This window comes from Xenopus laevis, chromosome 5L (genome assembly GCF_017654675.1).
Source record: "Xenopus laevis strain J_2021 chromosome 5L, Xenopus_laevis_v10.1, whole genome shotgun sequence".
In the NCBI taxonomy this organism is placed as follows: domain Eukaryota; kingdom Metazoa; phylum Chordata; class Amphibia; order Anura; family Pipidae; genus Xenopus; species Xenopus laevis.
The window spans coordinates 150686991-150708975 of NC_054379.1; the positions used below are offsets into that span (position 1 = coordinate 150686991).

General features: G+C 39.3%; 1 protein-coding gene across 1 annotated transcript; it reads right to left on the reverse strand.

Annotated features, from left to right (window-relative positions):
• Positions 1-1038: 1038 nt before the first annotated feature.
• On the reverse strand, positions 1039-2484 carry LOC121393564 (palmitoyltransferase ZDHHC2-like). Its single transcript, XM_041562386.1, has one exon. It carries the CDS (start codon positions 2099-2101, stop codon positions 1121-1123), a length of 981 nt encoding a protein of 326 aa, XP_041418320.1. The 5' UTR covers positions 2102-2484; the 3' UTR covers positions 1039-1120.
• Positions 2485-21985: the final 19501 nt, after the last annotated feature.

A 21985-nucleotide genomic window follows, 5' to 3' on the forward strand; every position in this document is an offset into this window, starting at 1 on the left:
TTCACAAATCTGTTGGATTCAGCAGTTGCCCATGAACTGGACCTGGGAAGCTTTGTCCAGCACAATGAATTCAAGGGAGACTCAGACCTATTTCTCCTTGTGAGTTAGACTCTTTAAAAGACCATTTGTTTAGTGTTTTTATGTGAAGGTCTAGTTTTTATTTTCATGAAAACACCACCATACAAGCACTGAATATCATACGCTAATTTGTTTCGTACGACATTATCAGTGCGTCTATGGTCCACAAACCTGTTTGCCTAAAGAATTAAAAGGAAAGTTAAAGAGACCATGACATCAGAAAATAACCTTTTTTATTATATATCATAACATTGTCTTTGAATGATATTTATAATTTTGCCATAAAAGCACATTACATTACCTTTCTTACTACCCTGTTCCTCTATGAGGGGGCTGCCATATTTGTGCAGCAGGGGTCCGTTAACATTAGAAACAGGTTAAGAAGGGACAGTCAGGTTGGCAAAACAGTCAGGTTTAGGAACTTCAAGTATCAATTACTTACAAAAGCAGAACTATCAGCTAAAAAGATCAACATGACTTACAGGTAACTTTTAATGTAATTTTTTTTGTCACTACCACTTTAAAAGAAGTGGGACAGATTCGTCCATCACTACTAATGAGCTGCTGTGAGTGTGCCAAGCACAGTTAGAGAATAGGTGAGACTGAGCTTTACCCAGGATGGGTGTTTGTGCTGTGGATCTAGCCTATCCAATTTAAAAAATCACCCTCCGCCTATGGCTATTTTTACATACGCCTGGTTCAGTACCCATCTGCCCCATCAGGAACTGCTCTGCTTCAATGTTTTACTCTTCTCTTGATACCCCTGCACTGCATGTTGGCCAAATAAAACACTGTGACCTTCCTTATTGGCTGCCTGAAATCCCTCCCCCCTATATTCATTGGATGAAAGAATAAGGATGTTGTGGCTTGTTTCCTAACATTGGAGATAAATAACACAGCAGAGAAGCAGTTCAGTTACATGCAATATTACATTTATTTATATTAGATTTACATCACAGTTAAAAAAAAACTTTATATAAGTCCTTTTTTGCAAATTCTTCCTCGTAGTCTTCCCTGTGGTCACTGTCAGTCCAGTGATTTTTCAGTTCTGGCTCTCAGTAATGTCTTTGGCAACAGCAGCAGCATTTTTTTCTATGTCCTTTGTGGCATCAGTCATTGGGAATGTATAGCCATCTCCTAAGCTGCTGAAGACTGGGAGGAACCAATATTTCTTTTCATCTCCAAACACTTGTCTCAGGTTCTTGCTCAAACCCAAGTCATAACGTTCATTCCATGTGCCACTTTCACCCTCCCTAGAAGTGATATTATCTACAGCCCAATGGCAATGAATATATAACAATAGTAATAACATTACACAGCAGAATGTGCTCAAGCTGAACAGCACAATGATCGGCACTTTGGCTTGGGTGTTGGGCAGCTGATGAGTCCAGAATAGTATGGAGCCATAAAGTGACACTGCGCTAGTGAATAGGCACAATAGCAATGCATAAACCACGCACAGGAGGAAGGACTTGTAGTTCGAAAATCCCACACAGTTATTTAGAAAGACGCAGTGATGATCCAGTTTCAGTATACAGATGTCACACACTGGGCAATGGTGGCACCTCTCTGGCTTTAGCAGTTGGCATATGTCACAGTACCTAAAAGCTCCTTTTGAGTCCTTAGTAGAAATAGGCAAGTCTTTAGCCATACGAACGAGGATCTCCTGCAGCACTTCTGGCTTTCTCTCACTCAGGTACCGCTGCTTGTCAGACTCCGACAGGCGGAATTTTGCCGGAGGGACAGCGGGAGGAGTCATAACAGTGCGGAGATAGGACCAGACGCACAGGAGGAACAAAAGGTGGAAAATCACCAGGAAGGTGATCTTTGCCTCTAATAACTGTACAGTGAATATGCACAGCTCCACCACAAATATATAATAGCAGCCAGCCAGGAGGCAAATGAAAAGTACAAGCATGATCTTGCCGAATCTCCTTATGAAAGGACGATCTTCTGCATTTATATCGTCTGTTTCTTCTTCATCATTCATATCTATCCGAATATCTTTCTCTTCTTTTTCCATTATTGTTTCTTGAAGTTACGATAAAAAGTGAAAAAAGTTCTGAAGTAACAAGAAAAAGTAAAAAATGCAAAAAGTGAAAAGACTGGAGTTCTGATGTTGCAGCAACAGCGCTCAGCAGTCTAATGATCAAACAGGTGAGAGCAACAGGCAGAGTCGCTTCTGTTTATGACATCATAATGGGATCTGTTTTCTCAGCCAATGGCAAGCATATCATTAACCTTGACCAACAACAAACAGTGTAACCATAGCAACCAACGGTCATTTCATTCCCACTATGGCTGCAGAGCAGCTTCACTTTCCATATTGTAACCGACCAACAGTGTTAGACAGTTAATGATCAGTAGTGATATTATAGCAGAGGAACAAGGACTAAAGTTCAAGTAATTCTACTCAATATAGAGAGTTTGGTACAAGATGGATTCCTTGGAGGCTTTTCCAATTTCCACACTAACACTGTGTCCGTTGCAACCGCAGTTATGCTGGAATTTTGAAATCACACACTGTGTTCATGAGATGAAGTATTTGTAGTAAGTTATACATCAGTTCAGGGCCGGCCTTAGTCCAATTGGACCTTTTGGGCCCAATCTGTGGTGGCCCCGCATGCACCACAAGCGTGGGAACCCTTTCTAGTGATTTGTTCCCAGAGGGATACTCACAAACAGCAGAGAGCAATCAGCAGGACTGGATAGGGTAGAAAAAACTTTTCTCAAAGTAGTAAAGCCCCAATTCGGTAGCTCAAGAAAGTGATAGGCTACAGCGTGAACTATGAACCTTCCCCCAGCCTATTGTATTCCTGCAAAGGCAATCCAGGGCTTAAATGTTTTAAGTGCGCAGGACCAACAGTCATGAATGAACTAATATACTATTAGAAGTGAGATGTGAGAATGTGAAAACTGGAGAGACTGGAGTCCAGGGATGTCAGGTCTAATTTTGAAAAACAGCCAAAATCAGCTACAAAACCAGCGCAAAACAAGCCAAGAGGCACAAAAATAGCACAATATGTGGAGTGAAAATAATTCTAAAGAAATTAATGAATTTTTGTGAGAATACGCCTTTTTAAATTTTTCACTGTTTAACAGTCTGCCATGAAGCAGAATAGGACAGATTCATCTGTCCCCAAGGACTTAATTCGAAGGATTTAATTGTTCGATCGAACCATATAAAAAATAGTATTTCAGTATAATCTCATTATTCTTTACCATTTCTATGACTTTCCCATGGAGTTTCCCCATGAGTTGGAAAATTTGATACATTATTTTCTCATAATGACCCCCTCCCCGGAAATTCTTCCATAAGATCTGGATACATTTTTTTTTTTACAAATGTTGCTTTTGCTCATTTAGGGGGTTATTTACTAAAGTCCGGTTGGGCTTGTCGGGGCAAAACACAAATTTTTCGTATTTATTTTTTTTTAACTAAAATTTTTCAGGATTTATTAAAGTCCCATGCTGCAAAAAGTCAGATCTGAAAATCCTGCTGAGATTGTATGTAAGTCAATGTGAGAGGTCCCTATACTATTTGGAAGTTTCTGTGGTCTGCTCTGGAATTAGCCCGACTATGTCGAGCTTTTCGGGCAAAAATCTGAGAAATTCTGACTTTTCAGAGGGAAAAAGGCCAAAAAATTGTACGGTTCGGGGAAAAAGCTCTTGCAATTAGTTTTTTCACTAGATTTTATTGTGTTTGTCCCTGATTAAATCATACTTTTTTAATAATAAATAAAGTTACATTGTGGATTCTAGCTTGGTCTGACTTTTTATTTTAATAAATCAGAATTCGGATTTTGATAAATAACCCCCTTAAAGTCTTATAATGTGGTTGACGTAATCGGTGAAGGCCAAATTAAAACATGGAGAACCCAGTTTTACTCTTTCATAAATATATCCATCAATATAGGGAAATAAGGAAAGTCTACTCCGATAATACAAATTTAAACATGACAATTTAAATAAGTTTAGACATTTTATTGCGGATCACTCAGGGCAATTTTCTTAAAACAACCCCCCCCCTCCAATCCTTGCAGGCCGTCAGAGATGGAAGTGAGTACAATACAAGGCACAGCACACTTCTTATTATCCAAAAACATTATTTGTCAGGACTCACTGAAGTAGAACCGGCCTTTTATCTCTCTCGTTTCCTGCTGCTCAAAGCTGATGGTTCATTTTCCCCAGAAAACTGAAAAACACAATCGTAATTGTCACATTCAGATCTGAAAGGAGATCATTTGATGCAGGGGAAGGTGGTGTGCCAGTAAAACAAACAAGGAGGGCCCCACGCAGTGCTAGGCTTTACAGCTAATTTTATGGCTTTAAAACAAATTTCATTTTATTGGCATTGGGGTTTTAGCGCGTGATCTGCTTCTGGAAAGTACAAGTTGTATCTCATATACTAGACATGCTTATCAGTCCAATTGGGAAAAATAGAACTTATTTTAAAAATATAGTTTATTTATACTTTATGGGGGTTATTTATGAAAATCCGAATTTTTCTGATTTTTTAAAACAAAAAAGGCCGACCAAGCTAAAATTCCCAATTTGACCTTATTTGTTATTAAAAAAGGGTGATTTAATCGGATCAGGGACAAACTTGGTAAAATCGTGTGAAAATCGGAATTGTATGATTTCCCAGAATCACTTCCCGAAAAGCAGTAACGTAACTAGAGGGGACGGGCCCTGGTGCGGGACGCGCAGCCAGGCCCCCCTCCTTACGTGAGTTTCGGCCCGGATTTCAGTGACGCGCGAGCTGCCGGGGGGCCCTGAGGTGGTGTGGCCCCGGTAGTCCCGCCACTGCCGAAAAGACCCTTGGGACATTGTGCCTGTATTAAAAAATTATAGAAAACTGATTAGCATTGACAAGCAAAGAGAGTAACAAATACACATTTATATTGCAGTTACATTAATATCACAGGCTCCACTACTGCAGAGCTGATACTGACCAAAGGGGTGGTTCATCTGTAAGTTAACTTTTAGTATGTTATAGAATTGCTTATTCTGAGCAACTTTTCAATTGACCTTCATTTTTTAATGTTTTTGAATTATTTGCCTTCTTTTTCTGACTCTTTCCAGCTTTCAAAGGGGGTCACTATTTATATGTATATGTATTGTTACTGCTACTCTTTATTACTCGTCTTTCTACTCAGGCCTCTCCTATTCATGTTCCAGTCTCTCATTTAAATCAGTGCATGGTTGGACCCTAGAAACTGATGCAATTGCAAACTGGAGAGCTGCTGAATAACTCAAAAACCACAAATAATAAAAAACGAAAAGCAATTGCAAATTGTCTCAGAATATCCCTCTCCCTAAGTCAAAAGTAGATTTAAAGGTGAACAACCTTTTTAATACAAAACCCAACCCATACCTAACTCATGTGGTTACAAACTAATGAACATTCCATTTTAATTAAAGAGGAACTTACCCCCCCAACACACAATGCACCCTGCCCACTCTCCAACCACATAACCCCTACTGCACTGAACTTAACTGCTCCCTCGTATTGCTGGAGCATTGTAGAGCTGCAAAGTTCGCCTGCATCACTTCTTCTCCCATTTTGCTTATGATTGATTATTGAGCAGGAAAGTGTGCCCTGGAAGTCAACAGTCAAAAATGTCAGATGCCAACACCACTGAGCAACTCTGCAGTTCATCAGCCAGACTCCCCCACTGAGGCAAATTGGAGAGGCTTCAGATGGGGTTTTTTGCCTTCCTCTAAATCAGGGGTACCCAACTGCGGGGCCGCGGCCAAAAAGCAGGTTGTGGACACTCCCACACTGGGCCACCGGTGCACAAAAACGAGGCGCACCAAAATTGCTGCCGACCCATCATATGCAAATTAGGATTTGGATTAGGTTTGGCCGAGCAGAAAGATTTGGCCGAATCCGAATTCTGCTGAAAAAGGGCGAATCCTGGCTCAATCCCGAACTAAATCCTGGATTTGGTGCATCCCTACCATTTACCATCTGCACACAAATACGGGAGCAAACTGGAACGGCACCAGGGATTAATTCCAATTAAAATGCCTCTATTAGGGCATTACATTACAGCAGCTGTAGTGGATTTTAATTGGATTGATCCACCTCTTCCCCTAAAATAGGACATCTGAATAGTAGCGGTAGGCGATGGCCATCAATATTTCTGCATCTGCCAATGACTCACTAAGAAAAGGCATCACATGATGGCATTGGCAGTATCTGCATTCTGTCTACTATAGGTGGAATAATAAAAGCAAATGTCTGATTAGTTGCTATAGTTTAGAGCCTAGTATTACCCCAGCCCCATTGCATTAGGGAATTGTTGGCATATACATGAACCTGCTTCCCAATATCTTTCAAGACACCAACACCTTGTTAAAGCCTCTAATTTGAATTTGTCACCCTCTCTATGCAGATAACACAATCTGGAGCCATCAGTAGTCACACATAATCACACGTGTGAGCTCCTCTGCTGCTGATGCCAAAACACACGTTGATTAATTTTCCTTAAACCACTGAGAATAAAGCTCTGCCACATCCTTTGGCAACTCACTGAATGGCTACAAATTCAATTATACTTATATGCTCTATATCTTTGTGTCTTCAACACTGATCTCATTGGTGGAAGGTCATTCAAACCTCTACTGACAGTTGAAGAGACAGTAGGAGTGAAGGTGTGAATGTCTCAAAATGCCAGAATAATCACTAGCGTGCCTCACTTCCCCCGTTATTCAAAAACATAACCAAAATACTATTTAATTAAATGACTGTATCATTGCAGGAAATATATTTCTTGCTGTAGATGTTCCCCCGGTATATGTTATACTACATTGTGGGTAACTTATATCAACCTTACAAGGGCAGCAATGAAAATAATGTCATATTCTACTTGCCACTTGCATTAATGCATGGTTATTTTGTATTACACAGTAAATGAGACATGGAATAATAATGCAGAGGTGACATCTGATGTGAAAGGGAGCCTAAAATGGGGTTCTGCATCCAATTAGTATACAAAAACTAATCACAGACAAAATCTAGATAGTAACAGTAACGATGAGCGGTTTTGTGCCACTTGTATCCATTGCCCTGAAACATACAGTAAAAGGGTGATTACAGAATTACGGAGTTTGGGTGAGGCCTCAGAAGTCAGACTACAGTTCTCATTGTACAGAAGGGGGGAAGCCCTGATATAAGTAGAACTCAGATTCTGTTGGTTGGAGGCCGCTTGGTGGTTCACCTTTAAAGCAGAGACAGGCGAGAAGATTCGGGAGGAATAGTCGCCCGGCGACAAATAGGCTCTTTTTCAGGCGACTAATCTCCCTGAACTGCCTTCCCGCCAGCTAGAATCTAAATCGCCGGCGGGATGGCGCTCAGAGCTCTTCGTTTTTCAAAGTTGCCCGAACTTTCCTGATGAGACAACTTTGGACGACTCCGGAAAACAAAGCGCTCCGAGCGCCATCCCGCTGGCGATTTCGATTCCAGGGAGGCAGTTCAGGGAGATCAGTCACCCAAAAAAGAGCCAATTTGTCGCCGGGCGACTAAATCTCCACGAATCTTCTTGTCTGTCTCTGCCCTTAAGTTAACTTTTTGTATGTTATAAAATGGCCAATTCTAGCAACTTTTCAATTGGTCTTCATTCAAAAATTATAGAAAACTGATTAGCATTGACAAGCAAAGTGAATAACAAATACACATTTATATTGCAGTTACATTAATATTACAGGCTTCACTACTGCAACTACTGACACTGACCAAAGGGCTGGTTTACCGTTACGTTAACTTTTAGTATGTTATAGAATTGCTTATTCTAAGCAACTTTTCAACTGGCCTTCATATTTTATTGTTCTTGAATTCTTTTTGACTCTTTCCAGCTTTCAAATGGGGGTCACTGACACCATCTAAAAAACAAATGCTCTGTAAGGCTACAAATGTATTGTTATTGCTACTTTTGTTTACTCATCTTTCTCTCCTAATCATATTCCAGTCTCTTAATCAAATCAGTGCTTGGGTGCTAGGGTAATTTGGACCCTAGCAACCGGATTGCTGAAACTGCAAATTGGAGAGCTGTTGAGTAAAAAGCTAAATAACTCACTGCAAATAATAATACATGAAGACCAATTGCAAATTGTCTCGGAATATCACTCTTTACATTATACTAAAAGTTATCTCAAAGGTGCACAACCCCTTTAATACACAGACCAAGGCAAGCAGATGATAAACTCAAGATTCACTAGTAAAAAAGAAAAAATAACATTACTTAACACCGTATGATTGATACTCAGTAGAAGATGTACAATCGAATTTATTACTACAGGTAGGGGACCTATTATCCAGAATGCTCAGTACCTGTGATTTTCCGGATAAAGGATCTTTCCATAATCTGGATCCCCATACCTTAAATCTGCTAAAAAAATGTAATGCTAAATAAACCTAATAAGACTGTTTTGCTTCAAATAGGGATGAATTAGATATGCAATGTATATATATATATATATAATATATATATATATATATATATATATATATATATATATATATATATATATATATATATATATATATATCTTTTATTGGTACAGAGAAAAAGGAAATCAGGTTTAAAAATGTGAATTATTTGATTAAAATATAATATCTATGGGAAATGGCTGTCCTTTAATTTGGAGCATTCTGGATAACAGGTTTCTGGATAATGGATCCCATACCTGTATTATCTTTCTGCATCTGGCAAATAAACATTAAAATACCCACCTGAAAATAATACTGTTCAAAAACCTACCATTTCCCTTCATCATTCATTTTTATATTCGTTTTTCAGAAGGATTTACTATATCTTTCTTACTTAGCCTATTCATATGGATTACACTAGCAGGGAACAGCTGGCATAAAATAATAATGCATTTCTTTACCCGTTGAAATATTTATTGCCGCCATTGCGATAATTTCAGCACAGTAAGAACAAATAAATGACGGCAATCTGGTGGCCGGATTTTATTTTTCAAGTAGATGGTGTTGCCCTGTCCGACATGTAAAGAATGACTTATTTCCATTCCTAAGACGGGTGAGGCATTCAATAGAGGCAACTACGAGGGAGAGTAAGTCATTGGTTTTTTTAAATGCAGCGAATAGAAACCTAATCAGTATAACATGGAAACATTATGTGTACATTTAGATAAGAATGTTTAATGTTGCCGAGCTCTTGACGTAGTTCCCTCACCTCTGTCCTATCACCAGAACTTAGTTCAGAGAAAGAAAAGGTGAAAAAAATGATAAAACCTATAAGGATTTGCCCTGTGCCCAAAGTGGAGAATGGGGGTGGCATGAAGGATAATTACATGGACCCTGTAGTGAATGGAAAGATTTAATGGTGTTTTGGATCATCCCAAAAGAATGGTGACCACTGCAACAATATTTGTATATACCACCTATTTGATGCCTCATGTGGAGCTAAATGGGGCCTGACAAAACACTGCAAAGAGGAAATTGGAATATAGAAGGCTGGGAAACTCTTGCATGTCCCCTTTTTTGCATGCCTGTGGACTTAGTTGCAAGCAATTCATCACTGCAGGTTGCACAGAGCTTGCTGAAAGATTTTAAAGGAGAAGGAAAGGTAAAAGTAAGTGTAAGGAACGTCAGTCGGCGCTCCTTCCTGCTCCGGCACCGTCTGCAAGATGGCACTTCCAGGCAAGACACGTGGTATATTCTGACACCAATGCATGAAAATTTGTGCATTTTTTCATGACGCCGGCACGTTAAAACGCATAACGTCAGCGTGCAACATCAGCACGTGACGCATGGGGGCACATTTACTAAGGGTCGAATATGGAGAGTTAATAAACCCTTGAATTCGAAGGATTTTGCGCAAATCCTACGATCGATCAATCAAAGTAAAAATCCTTAGATCGAACGATAAAATCCTTCGAATCGAACGATTGGAAGGATTTTAATTGATCGAAGGATTTTTCTTCGATCAAAAAAAACTTAGAAAAGTGATGGGGAAGGTCCCCATAGGCTAACATTGTACCTCGGTAGGTTTAACCTGCTGAAGTATGTAGTCGAAGTATTTTTTAAAGAGACAGTACTTCGACTCTCGAATGGTCAAATAGTCGAACGATTTTTAGTTCGAGTCGAAGGTCGTAGTAGCCACCAAACATCAACGTTTCGGGGGGGAACACTGGGTGTTCCCCCCGAAACGTTGATGTTTGGTGGCTGAATAAAAGGGGATAATCCCCGACTGCACTGATCGGTGTGTGTGCGGATCCGTTTCTTTTTTACATTGCTTACAGAGTTTAAGACATTCAGCTCATCAAAAGTATTGGCCCAACGCGTTTAATCATGATTTCTGACTTCCTCAGGGGCATCAGGCTATACGTAAAGGTGCAAGTTCCTTGTTAATAGCTGCACTTTGCAATTTTTTTTATCTGTACCAAAGCTATTTATAAAGGAGCACCTGGATAACACTTAGGGGCAGATGTATCAAAGGTCGAATATCGAGGGTTAATTAACCCTCGATATTCGACTGCCAAATTAAAATCCTTCGACATCGGATTTTAATCCATCGATCGAAGGATTATCCTTCGATCATAAAATTGTTAGCAAGCCTATGGGGACCTTCCCCATAGGCTAACATTGGCCTCGGTAGGTTTTAGGTGGCGAACTAGGGGGTCGAAGAAATTTTTAAAGAGACAGTACTTCGACTATCGAACAGTCGAATAGTCGAACGATTTTTAGTTCGAATCGTTCGATTCGACGGGCGTATTCGAAGGTCGAAGTAGCCAATTCGATGATCGATGTAGCCAAAAAAAACATTCGAAATTCGAACTATTTTTCCTCTATTCCTTCACTCGAACTTAGTGAATGGGCCCCATAAACTGGGAACTGCCACTTATATGAGAGTGTCGCATACTGTAACTTACAGCTCTTTAATACCCCTCCGAATTGTGTCTGTTAGTTACCCTCCCATTTAGACTGTAAGCCCTACGGGGTAGGGTCCTCCATCCTTTTGTCTCCTTGACACTGAGCACTTAATCTGTATTGTAATTATACTTTATATTTATGTGAATTGTATTTCTAATAATGCACCTATTATTACTAAGGGCACAGACACACATACAGAGATGCGCCATGGTTTTTAAAAAAAGCCAAGCGATGCTTAGCGGTTTAAACTTAGGCAATGATAACTCCCACTATTTAAGTGGCAGTCAGTGACCCCTTGTTTGTTACTACTAATTTATTGTTTTGCTATACAGTGCTTTGCCCTCAAGGAGCGCTTTATAAATAAAAATATACACAGCTTTAAGTTAACTTTAGTATGTTATAGAATGGATTAGTGTAAGCAACTTACATTGGCCTTCATTTTTTCTTTTTTATAGTTTCGAATAATTTTCCTTCTTCTTCTTCTGACTCTTTACAGCTTTTAAAGGGGATCGCTGACCCCATCTAAAAAACAAATGCTCTGTAAGGCTACAAATTTCTATTCAGCCCCTCTCCTATTCACATTCCAGTCTCTTATTTAATTCAATGCATGGTTGCTAGGGTAATTTGGACTCTAGCAACCAGATTGCTGAAATTGCAAACGGCAGAGCTGTGTAATAAAAAGCTAAATAACTCAAAAACCAAAATAATGAAAAATGAATACCAGTTGCAAATTGTCTCAGATGATCACTCTCTACATCATATTAAAAGTTAATCTCAAAGGTGAACAGTCTCTTTATCCATATTATTAGCTAACAGTTGTGATGGGCGAGTAAATTCGGCAGGCGAAAATTTTTGCTTTTTGCCTCCAGCAAATACATTTCCGAAACTGTCGAGAAAATCCGCCTCATCAAAAATATTCTCACGTCCAAATAATTTTGACGCCCATTGACAATGCGTTTTGGCAAATTTCGATGGAAATTCAAGAATATTTTGGCAAACCGAAACGGGACAAATTCGCCCATCAATAGCTAACAGAGCCTGAACAAATGTTGGACCAAAAGAGAGAAAGCTCTGAGCTAAAATACACAAACAATAAAAGCAAGGTATATTTCCCCTTTAAAATGATCATTTTGTTTCCTTGAACCATTTTATTTTGACAGTGTTTGATTTTCTGGTATAAGAAATATTATAAGCTCCAAAGCCCAAAGCAATCTCTGACTGTGCTAGTGTGTCCTTCCATAAACGTATCCGCTGTATATAATGTTCAGTAGCTTTTTCATAGGATATAAATACACAGAGCATTAAGCTTACAACTGTAAGGTGTCCGGAAACGTTACATCAGAAAACATTGATAAGTTCTGCACCTCTGGGACACACAGGCTAAATTTACACCCTGACTAAAATGTCTGTGGTCTAAAAATCCATCATTAGTGGTGACAGTATGCAAAGCTCAACGTTTTACTAATCCTGTAATATCCTGCTCTGTGCTCCTGCTGTGTGTGCGCCATCAATTCTCTTATAAATAGCAACAGGCAGGCTGCGTATCATTATGGCACATGGTAACCTACACACTAAACCTCCTCGTGGATCCCACCTGCTGCAGCTCATCTTGTTCCATCATTCATAATGGCTGCATGATGCTTTTAAAGGGGTTTGTTCACCTTCAAACTAGTTGTTTTCAGATAGATCGCCAGAAATAACGACTTTTTCCAATTACTTTCTATTTTCTATGTATCACTGTTTTTCTAATATTGAAGACTAAAGAGTAATTTTTCACCTTCGAAAGCAGCTCTGTGAGGGGGGGGGGGGTCGCCAACCCTGTTAACTGTTTTAAATTGATGCACTTAGGGGCCCATTCATTAAGTTTGAGTGAAGGAATAGAAGAAAAAATACTTCGAATTTCTAAGTGTTTTTTTGGCTACTTTGACCATCAAATGGGCTACTTCAACCTTCGACTACGACTTCGAATCAAACGATTCGAACTAAAAATCGTTTGACTATTCGACCATTCGATAGTCGAAGTACTGTCTCTTTAAGAAAAAACTTCGACCCCCTAGTTTGCCACCTAAAAGCTACCAAAGTCAATGTTAGCCTATGGGGAAGGTCCCCATAGGCTTGGCTATCTTTTTTTGGTCGAAGGATAATCCTTCGATCGATGGATTAAAATCCTTTGAATCGAACGTCACTACCCCTGACCAGCCGGTGAAAAGAATTGGAAAAAGTGGTAATCCTATGGCCGCGTGGCGAACCTACTAAATTGGTCAAAAATGCATTATTTTCCAGAGACTTTTTTGGACCATTTTCCATTCTTGTGGAGATTTGCATCCTTCCAGCAGATATATTGAGAATTTGGAGGCTCAGCCTCAATTGTCTTGAAGACAAAAAGGAGGCGCTCCAGGAATACTGAGATATTAATGAGACCTCTGCACCCGGTGGATGGCATGGAAGGTTAGGAAGAGGCATTAAGAGGATTAAGAGAATATTTCTGTTGTCTTCAGCTCCCTGCAATAAATTGAATTACTTCTCTCTTACTCTCACCTTGCAGTCTGAATTTATTGTCATATTTCAGGATATGTTGAACCTAAACTGGTGTAATCAGGGACACTTCTGGCTTTGCTGCTACCTGAGGAAGGCCTGGGAATAGGTCATTCAACTAATATGAAGACTGGATGAGGCTAGTGTGGAGCCTATGTTGAAATGTGGCATTGGTGTTTCTTCCCTGTAAACTGTATATATATATATGTATATATATTTTTATTTGTAAAGCGCTCCTTGAGGGCAAAGCACTGTACAACAAAACAATAAATTAGTAGTAACAAACAAGGGGTCATTGGAATAAAAAGTAACAATAAGTGCATTATTAGAAATACAATTCACATAAATATAAAATATAATTACAATACAGATTAAGTGCTCAGTGTCAAGGAAACAAAAGGATTGAGGACCCTACCCCGTAGGGCTTACAGTCTAAATGGGAGGGTAACATACAGACACAATTCAGAGGGGTATTAAGGTGCTGTGGGTTACAGTTTGTTACACTGTTATATAAGTGCCAGTTCAGGTGTTATCCAGGTGCTCCCAGAGGTAGTCTTTGAGTTTAGTTTTAAAAACATTGAAGGAGGATTCTCTCCTGACAGATTCAGGAATGGCATTCCAAATATAAGAGAGAAGGGTTTGATACGGGAAACAGCAGTAGTAGTGGGGGGTACAACCAAGCGGTTGCTCTGAGAGGAGCGGAGGTTTCGTGCAGGAACATATAGAGGGACAAGAGATGAGATGTAGTTAGGTGCAGAGGAATGAAGGGCTTTGAAGGTTATGAGGAGGAGTTAATAAGATATTCATAGGAAGCCATGATAATGACTTCAGCAGCGGAGGGACCTGTACCCTTTTGGATGAGAGGAGAATAATTCTTGCAGCAGTGTTTAATACAGACTGTAGAGGGGAGAGATGGGAGTTACGGAGGCCAGTTAGTAGAAGGTTACAGTAATCTAGTCTGGATAGGATGAGAGCATGCATGAGCGTCTTGGATGTATCAGGTGAAAGGAAGGGACGGATTTTGGCAATATTGCGTAAGAAAAAGTGACAGGTTTTGACAGTGGTGTTAATATGATCAGAGAAGGAGAGAGAGTAGTCAAAGATTCTCCCCAGAGAGTGAGCTGAGTTGACAGGATTAATGAGCCATCAATAGAGATATAAAATAGGGGAGTAGGACCAGGCTTAGGTGGAAAGATGATTAGTTCAGTTTTTGTTAGGTTGAGTTTGAGGTGGCGCTGGTTCATCCAATTTGAGATATCCAGGAGGCAGTTAGAGTCTGAGCCTCTGTTTCAGCTGTTAATGAAGGGGTTGATAAATATATTTGGGTATCATCAGCATATAGATGATAATTAAAGCCAAATGAACGGATGAGATCTCCCAAAGACAAAGTGTACAGGGAGAACAACAGCGGACCAAGTACAGAGCCTTGCGGCACCCCCACATTAAGTGGAACTGGAGATGAGGTTTTGTTATCATAGGAGACAGTGAATGATCAGTTAGAGAGGTAAGAAGAGAGCCAAGAGGCATATACTCTTTATACTATATATATATATAGTATAAAGAGATGACTGCCTAAAACTTAAAGGGGAACTCCACAAAAACTTAAAGGGGAACTCCACAAAAACATAACTTGAGCTTTTTGAAAAGTAAACATAATTTCAAGCAACTTTGCAATATACATCAATTAAAAAATATGCAGACTGTTCATGATTTTTAATGGTTTTTGACAGTTCCCTAAGCCTAGCCCCCTGCTCTCCTGCTGATCTTTCTGACTACTTTTCTGAGCTGACTGACTACTGTTACTTTGTATAACAGCCATCTGTCCTCAGCCTGCATCCTCCAAACCCCACAATTCCCTGCACATGTGATTTCAATAAGGAAAGGAACATCACAGTGCAATGCATTGTGGGTTATGTAGTTCCTGCATGCTGTCTGTAAGCTGTGGAGAAGTTATTACACTTTGTAACATCAGTGTTTAGTCCCTCCTTCCCTGCCAGGATTTCAAATGATGCAGAAAGAGAAGAACTGTTAAACAGCTGGATTTCAGCATAGAAAATGGCATTTATTTATACTTTTTGAAGCAACAGGTAGCTGTGATGAGTATATTAGGCGTTTCTGTGTTATATGGGCCTCGTTATCAAATTTTGGTTTGGAAGCTGTAGTACCCCTTTAAGGTGGCCATAGACGCACGATAATATTGTACGAAAAAAATTTTGTACGATATTCGGTGCATGTATGGTGGGAGAAGAGCCGACCAATATCGTCAGCTGAACGCCCTTTCAGATACAGGTAGAATTCTATTGTTTTTACTTGTATATATGAAGATTCAGCTCTACACGGGTGTATTGAAACGAACGATCTTTCTAGGAAAGATCATAATTGAAATGTCTATGGCCACCCTTTTCATTTTCCTTTAACTGCACCGGTGCCTATTTTGTTTCTTAGTGCATTATTTTCCATTGATTGGCCCCTTCATTAGACCCAGATCAATACATTAAATCAATTCAAAATGATTTAAAAGCGAGAAGCAAATACAATTGTGGTCTATTAATTTACCTATATATTTATTCTCACATACCCCCTGTTAATGTACTTGAGCATAGAGTAAATCTCTGGTTCTTAATCAGGTGGGCCCAGAGCAGTGGCATAGGTGACCAGACTAAGGCTACATACAGTGAGAACTGGAGTAAATACCTATTAGCTCTGCTAGATTCTCCAGTCCACTTTGAATGTCAGTTAGGATGAGATTTGGGGTGAACAATTATCTTCTTTCCTGGATATTCCTAATGGCTGACACAGCAGTGTTTTATTGGTCTGTAACATTATGAGCTATGGGGACCTTGATTATATTTTATACCTCCTACATGGTCTTGAAACCAAAAAGAAACCTAAAACACAGCTAACTACAGGGCAAAACTAACACTGGGTGACAATTAATACAGTGGTTGTTGGACTTCATTCCAAACCCTCCATGGGAGTTCATTCTTAGGCCAGGGCCCCCCTTAGATCATACCAGCGTTACACATAGAAGAAACATCAGTGTCAGACTGGGACCCACTCTCAGTACTATTTTCTTCCTCTCCTCACTCGACCTCTAGTCTCCTAGGGGTATATTTATCAAAGAGTGAAGTTAATAGTGAAGTTCCGCCACTCTCCATGCATTTCTATGGGATTTTTATAGGCGTATTTATCAAAGGGTGAACTTTCACTTTCACCCATTGATAAATACGCCTTTCAAAATCCCATAGAAATTAATTGAGAGCTGCGGAATTTCACTCTAGTGGCGGAACTTCACCCTTTGATAAATGTACCCCCTAGTCTCTTTTCTTTACATACTATAATCTATTATTCCATCTATTTAGCCTCTTTGTTACGGGAATTAAGGAATGGCCATGAAATGGTTTTTTGGCCTGCTTTTTTTTAAACTGCCTGCCTGGTTTTCCAAATTAGAAAAATCTGGTAGGATACACTGAGATTGACACAATGACCGTCCAATCGCCGATCGCCAAATTATGGCCCCGCCCCACTACATCATTGGCCTGCCCCACTATATCATCTGCCACATCATAGCCCGGCCCCCTGCCCGGAGTTAGCGGGGTGGGGAAAAGTGTCAGCGCTATATATATATATATATATATATATATATATATATATATATATATATCCTATATATATATATTTGTTTTTGCTCCTGACGAAGATCCCTGTGGGGGATCGAAACGTTGAGGCTTAATAATAAAACATTTTTTGTTTTTTCACTAAAACCCTGAGAGTGCCGCAATCTTTTTTCACTATATACAGTATATATATATATATATCCTAAAACTTACCCCAACTAGCTTTCAGGCTGAGTCCTTATCATTTGATTTAACTTTTTAGATCTTATCTCTTCCATTATCATAGCTAAATTAGACAAAGGCCTTTGCAGGCAACAGTGTCATTACTACAGGCTTTCAGAAGAAGGAGCAATTAACCTTGCTCTTTGTCTGGTTATTCTGGTGGCCCTGTATTTCTGTATATCAGGAATTCCAACCATAAAGGAAGACTGAGATGCAGTTTCTTTGCCAAAGAAGAAGCAGACTCAATAACGAGTAACAGAAATTATACCCGCAAGTGACTATAGCTTTTTATGTTAAAATTAACTGCACCATGAGGTCACGGAACAATCCCCATCTCCTTCACTCCACTTGTCATGGTTATAAGGGATATTTTATTATTACATCCGCAAATAAATAAGTATAGCTGAATGCAGCAAGGAGACAATTAAGCGAGTGGGATGAGTCATAGGGAAGAATAAGTGCAGTATGTGAATGGCATGAAGGAAGGGAAGTCTCATAATGCACTAGATTATATTACTATAATTTATGTACAGGGGAAGTACTTATGTATAGAGGTCAAAACAACGGTATCAGACTCATTAATTAAAGCTAGTACTTTGCACCATCATCACGTATACACAGCAGCACATTACACAGTGATATCTAGTGATGAGCGAAAACACGTACAGATTCGCATCAAACTTCTGCGTTTCACCTGGCAGCAAAATTATTGCAAAACTGCATTAAAAATTCGCCCTGCTCCTCTGCGTGACAAAACAAAAAAAGACACGCGTCAAACGCATACGTAATATTATCCTTCCCCTCTCCTTCCACATCAACCAGGGATATGAGACCCACTATATAGTCCCACTGACTATATAACGATATACACATAAATATATGGTTTATTAATTTTAATGTGGGATACAAAGCACCCAGATATTATCTGTTGGTTGTCAGATATATTATTAGTTGTGCCTGTGTTTGTAAGCTAGTAGTAATATATAAACTATACAGGGTATTTTTTGCTTAAACAGCATTATAGTGTAGTATTAGATACCATTACTAGCGATGAGCGAAAAATTCGCCTGGCATGACTTTGCGGCGAATTTCCATGTTTCATCGCCGACTAATAAATTCGTGAATCTCCTGCGAGAATAAATTATTTTGGACGCGCGTCCGAAAAGTTTGCATCAGAATCGCCATGTAACACTATTCGACATGCTACTGTCAAAATTATAGATTGTGAGTACAATAGAAGGGTGTATATAGCAAGCAGACAAATTACACACCTGATCTATAAAAAAAAGCAATGCTCAATAGAGCTTACAATCTAAAAACACCACTGCAGCACGATGCTTAATTATTAGCTTTTCACGTCACTATTACGACCTGTCACGTTATATTCTCCTACATGTCACATAGAGAGGCTGTCTGTCATTTGGTCACATGGTAGCGCAATAAATAGCATTGGAGGCCTCCTTGGGTATACACGGGGTTAAACATCCAAGGGCAAGAGAAATAAGGTTGCTTATGTCATTGTCACACATCATAAACCATGTGCTGAAACACTCCCCTGAATCCTAATGTGTTTGTTCAAGAACATTATATTTGTTTTACATGTTTCATTTCCCCTGATTTTCTGTAGATGATAACGCAATACAGGTATGGGATCCGTTATCCGGAAACCCGCTATCCAGAAAGCTCTGAATTACGGAAAGGCCATCTCCCATAGACTCCATTTTATCCAAATTTTAAAAAAATTATTTATTTTTTCTCTGTAATAAAAAAACAGTAGATTGTACTTGATCCCAACTAAGATATAATTAATCCTTATTGGAAGCAAAACCAGCCTATTGGGTTTATTTAAAGGGGTTGTTCACCTTCAAACAACTAGTTGGTTTCAGATAGATCACCAGAAATAATGACTTTTTCCAATTACTTTCTATTTTCTATGTGTCGCCGTTTTTCTAATATTGAAGTGTAAAGTGCAAATTTTCACCTTCTAAAGCAACTCTGGGAGGGGGGGTCGCCGACCCTGTAAACTGTTCTAAATTGATACATTTAGCTGATATATTTCTTATCTTTGTCCCTGCTGAGCAGAATCCCTGGATTTCATTACAGGCAACTGTTTGATATTGATATCTGATATATTGATATCTGAATTGATACAATAGTTGCTAATACCCCAAAGATACTGCTGAGAAATGGATCAACTAAATGTTGCAAAATCGTAACAGTTTAGAGTCTGCGCCTGAATTACTGAGCTGCCAGACTCAAACACCAGAGACAGGGACATTCAACTTTAAAAAAAACAAACAAAATAAATAAATAAACAATGAAAAGTAATTGAAAAAAGTCTTTAAAAAAAGAAGGCAAAAAACTATTGTGCTGTGAGGTTACAATTTTATTGTTACTTTTTATTACCTATATTCCTCCTTAGACCTCTACTATACCGTTATTCCAGTCTCCTATTCAAACTACTGCCTGGTTGCTAGGGAAATAAAGACTCTAGCAACTAGATAGCTGCTGAAATATCAGAGAGCTGCTGAACAAAAAAGGTAAATAACTGAAAAAAATAAAAAAGAAGAGCATTTGCAAACTATCTCAGCATTTCACTGTCTACATCATAGTCTAGGTTAATTTGAAGGTGAACTATTCCTTTAAAGGCATAAAGCCCTTTGTATAATTATAGTGAGAGGAGGAAGCTGATGAAGCAATGTTGCCCAAGAAAAAAAAATCTATTCTTATTAAGAAAACTGACATAAGAAAAGCCTATTTCTGCCAGCGAGTAATAGCAGCGCTCAGGAAGTGGGGATATTAGTATCAGAGCCATCTCAGCTATTATATCAGCACAAGGAGTAACCCATAGGGTATATTTATTTACGGAATAATATGTGATACATCCTGCAGATGCTTTGGTAGCCCGCTGCAATGTGACATGCGAGAATCTGTAGGCAGAAACATTATTTTCCTGTAAAGATTTTTCAAGGAGCTTCTCATTCCCCCGGGGAGATTCTGACATATTATAAAGAGACAGAAATAGGAACTGATTCATAAAAAAAAGTAACAAAGATAAAAATGTTATTTAAATAACATACCTAATATAGGAGGATTTAAAGTACAGGTATGGGACCTGTTATCCAGAATGCTCAGGACCTGGGGTTTTCAGCATAAGGGATCTTCATACCTTCATACCGCAAAAGGGATCTTCATACCAGTCTACTAGAAAATCATGTAAACATTAAAGAAAGCCAATAGGCTGGTTTTGCTTCCAATAAGGATTAATTATATCTTAGTTGGGATCAAGTACAAGGTACTGTTTTATTATTACAGAGAAAAAGGAAATCATTTTAAAAATCTGGATTATTTGGATAAAATGGAGTCTGTGAAAGACGCCTATTCGGAGCTTTCTGGATAATTGGTTTCCGGATTACTGATCCTATACCTGTACAAATGTTTCAGGTTTCATTGAGGTTTACAAAGTAAAGTGCCCCCTGCTGTTGGGCCCTAGCAAGGATCATTAGGGGGGCACAGGGGGTACAACTGTACCGGGCCCGGGCCTGAAAGGGGGCCTGGCTGTGCTGCAGTTTTTGAAATAGCCGGGCCCCCTTGGCAGCACCGAAGCCGTGCCGCCTATTCATAAGTCCCCTTCCGAAAAGCCGAAGTCACAAACTGACGAAAAGAGCAGATCTGCCGAAGTCCCGAAATGACGAAAAGAGCCGAACTTGTCCTAAAGCTGTGAAAAGACCCAAAGTCATGGAAAGAGCTGAACTTGAAGTCCTGAAGCCACAAGTTCAGTTCTACTGAACACCAATGTGTGTTTTTTATTTTCTTAAAGCCCTAGCCACCAATGTATTGTTTAATTCTTTACAGGCTCTTATACCAATTTATTTTTAAAATCTTCTCTGGTGCCCCAATGTTTTTTTTAACTTGTAAGAGGGGCCCTGGTACCAACATTTTTTTAACTTATGGGGGGCCCTGGAGCCGTGGCACCACGGTTTTTACAGTTTTTAGCGATGATGTGTAGTCTTTTAGCTGTGGTGTGGGATCAGGGGTGGAGCTTGGGGGCTGGGGTGGGCAGGCCCCGAAAATGTTGTTGTACGGGGCCCTGTGATTTCTAATGGCAGCCCTGATAATGATATTGCAGATGCTAAATGCTAAATGACTCAAAACCAGAAATAATAAAAAATTTAAAGCAATTGCAAATTGTATCAGAATATCCCTCTGTACATCATACTAAAAGTTAACTCAAAGGTGAACAACCCCTTTAAGTGCAGGATTGGGGTTCCTGTACCTGTACTGTATATTAGTCTGTATATTCCGTATATTATGCCTTTGCAACACCGCAGTTGATTCACATATTTACTGAATGAACATTTTCATATTCCTGTTTCTGGGGGGCCAAGTTAGCACTCATTTAACTTGTAAAGCAGCTCATTGCAAATTCTCTCTGCTTAATAGTAATCTCTCCTGTGTAAAGTCAATATTTAGGAAGGACGCCTGATAAATACAATTTATTTTAAAGTACTAAAGTGCACAGTGGAAACAATTGATGACGCTTTTGTAGGCTCCTCACCTATTTACCCTAGAGGCATTATTTAAATATGCCACTTTTTCAATGGTAAGTTCCTCTTTGCATATATATTAA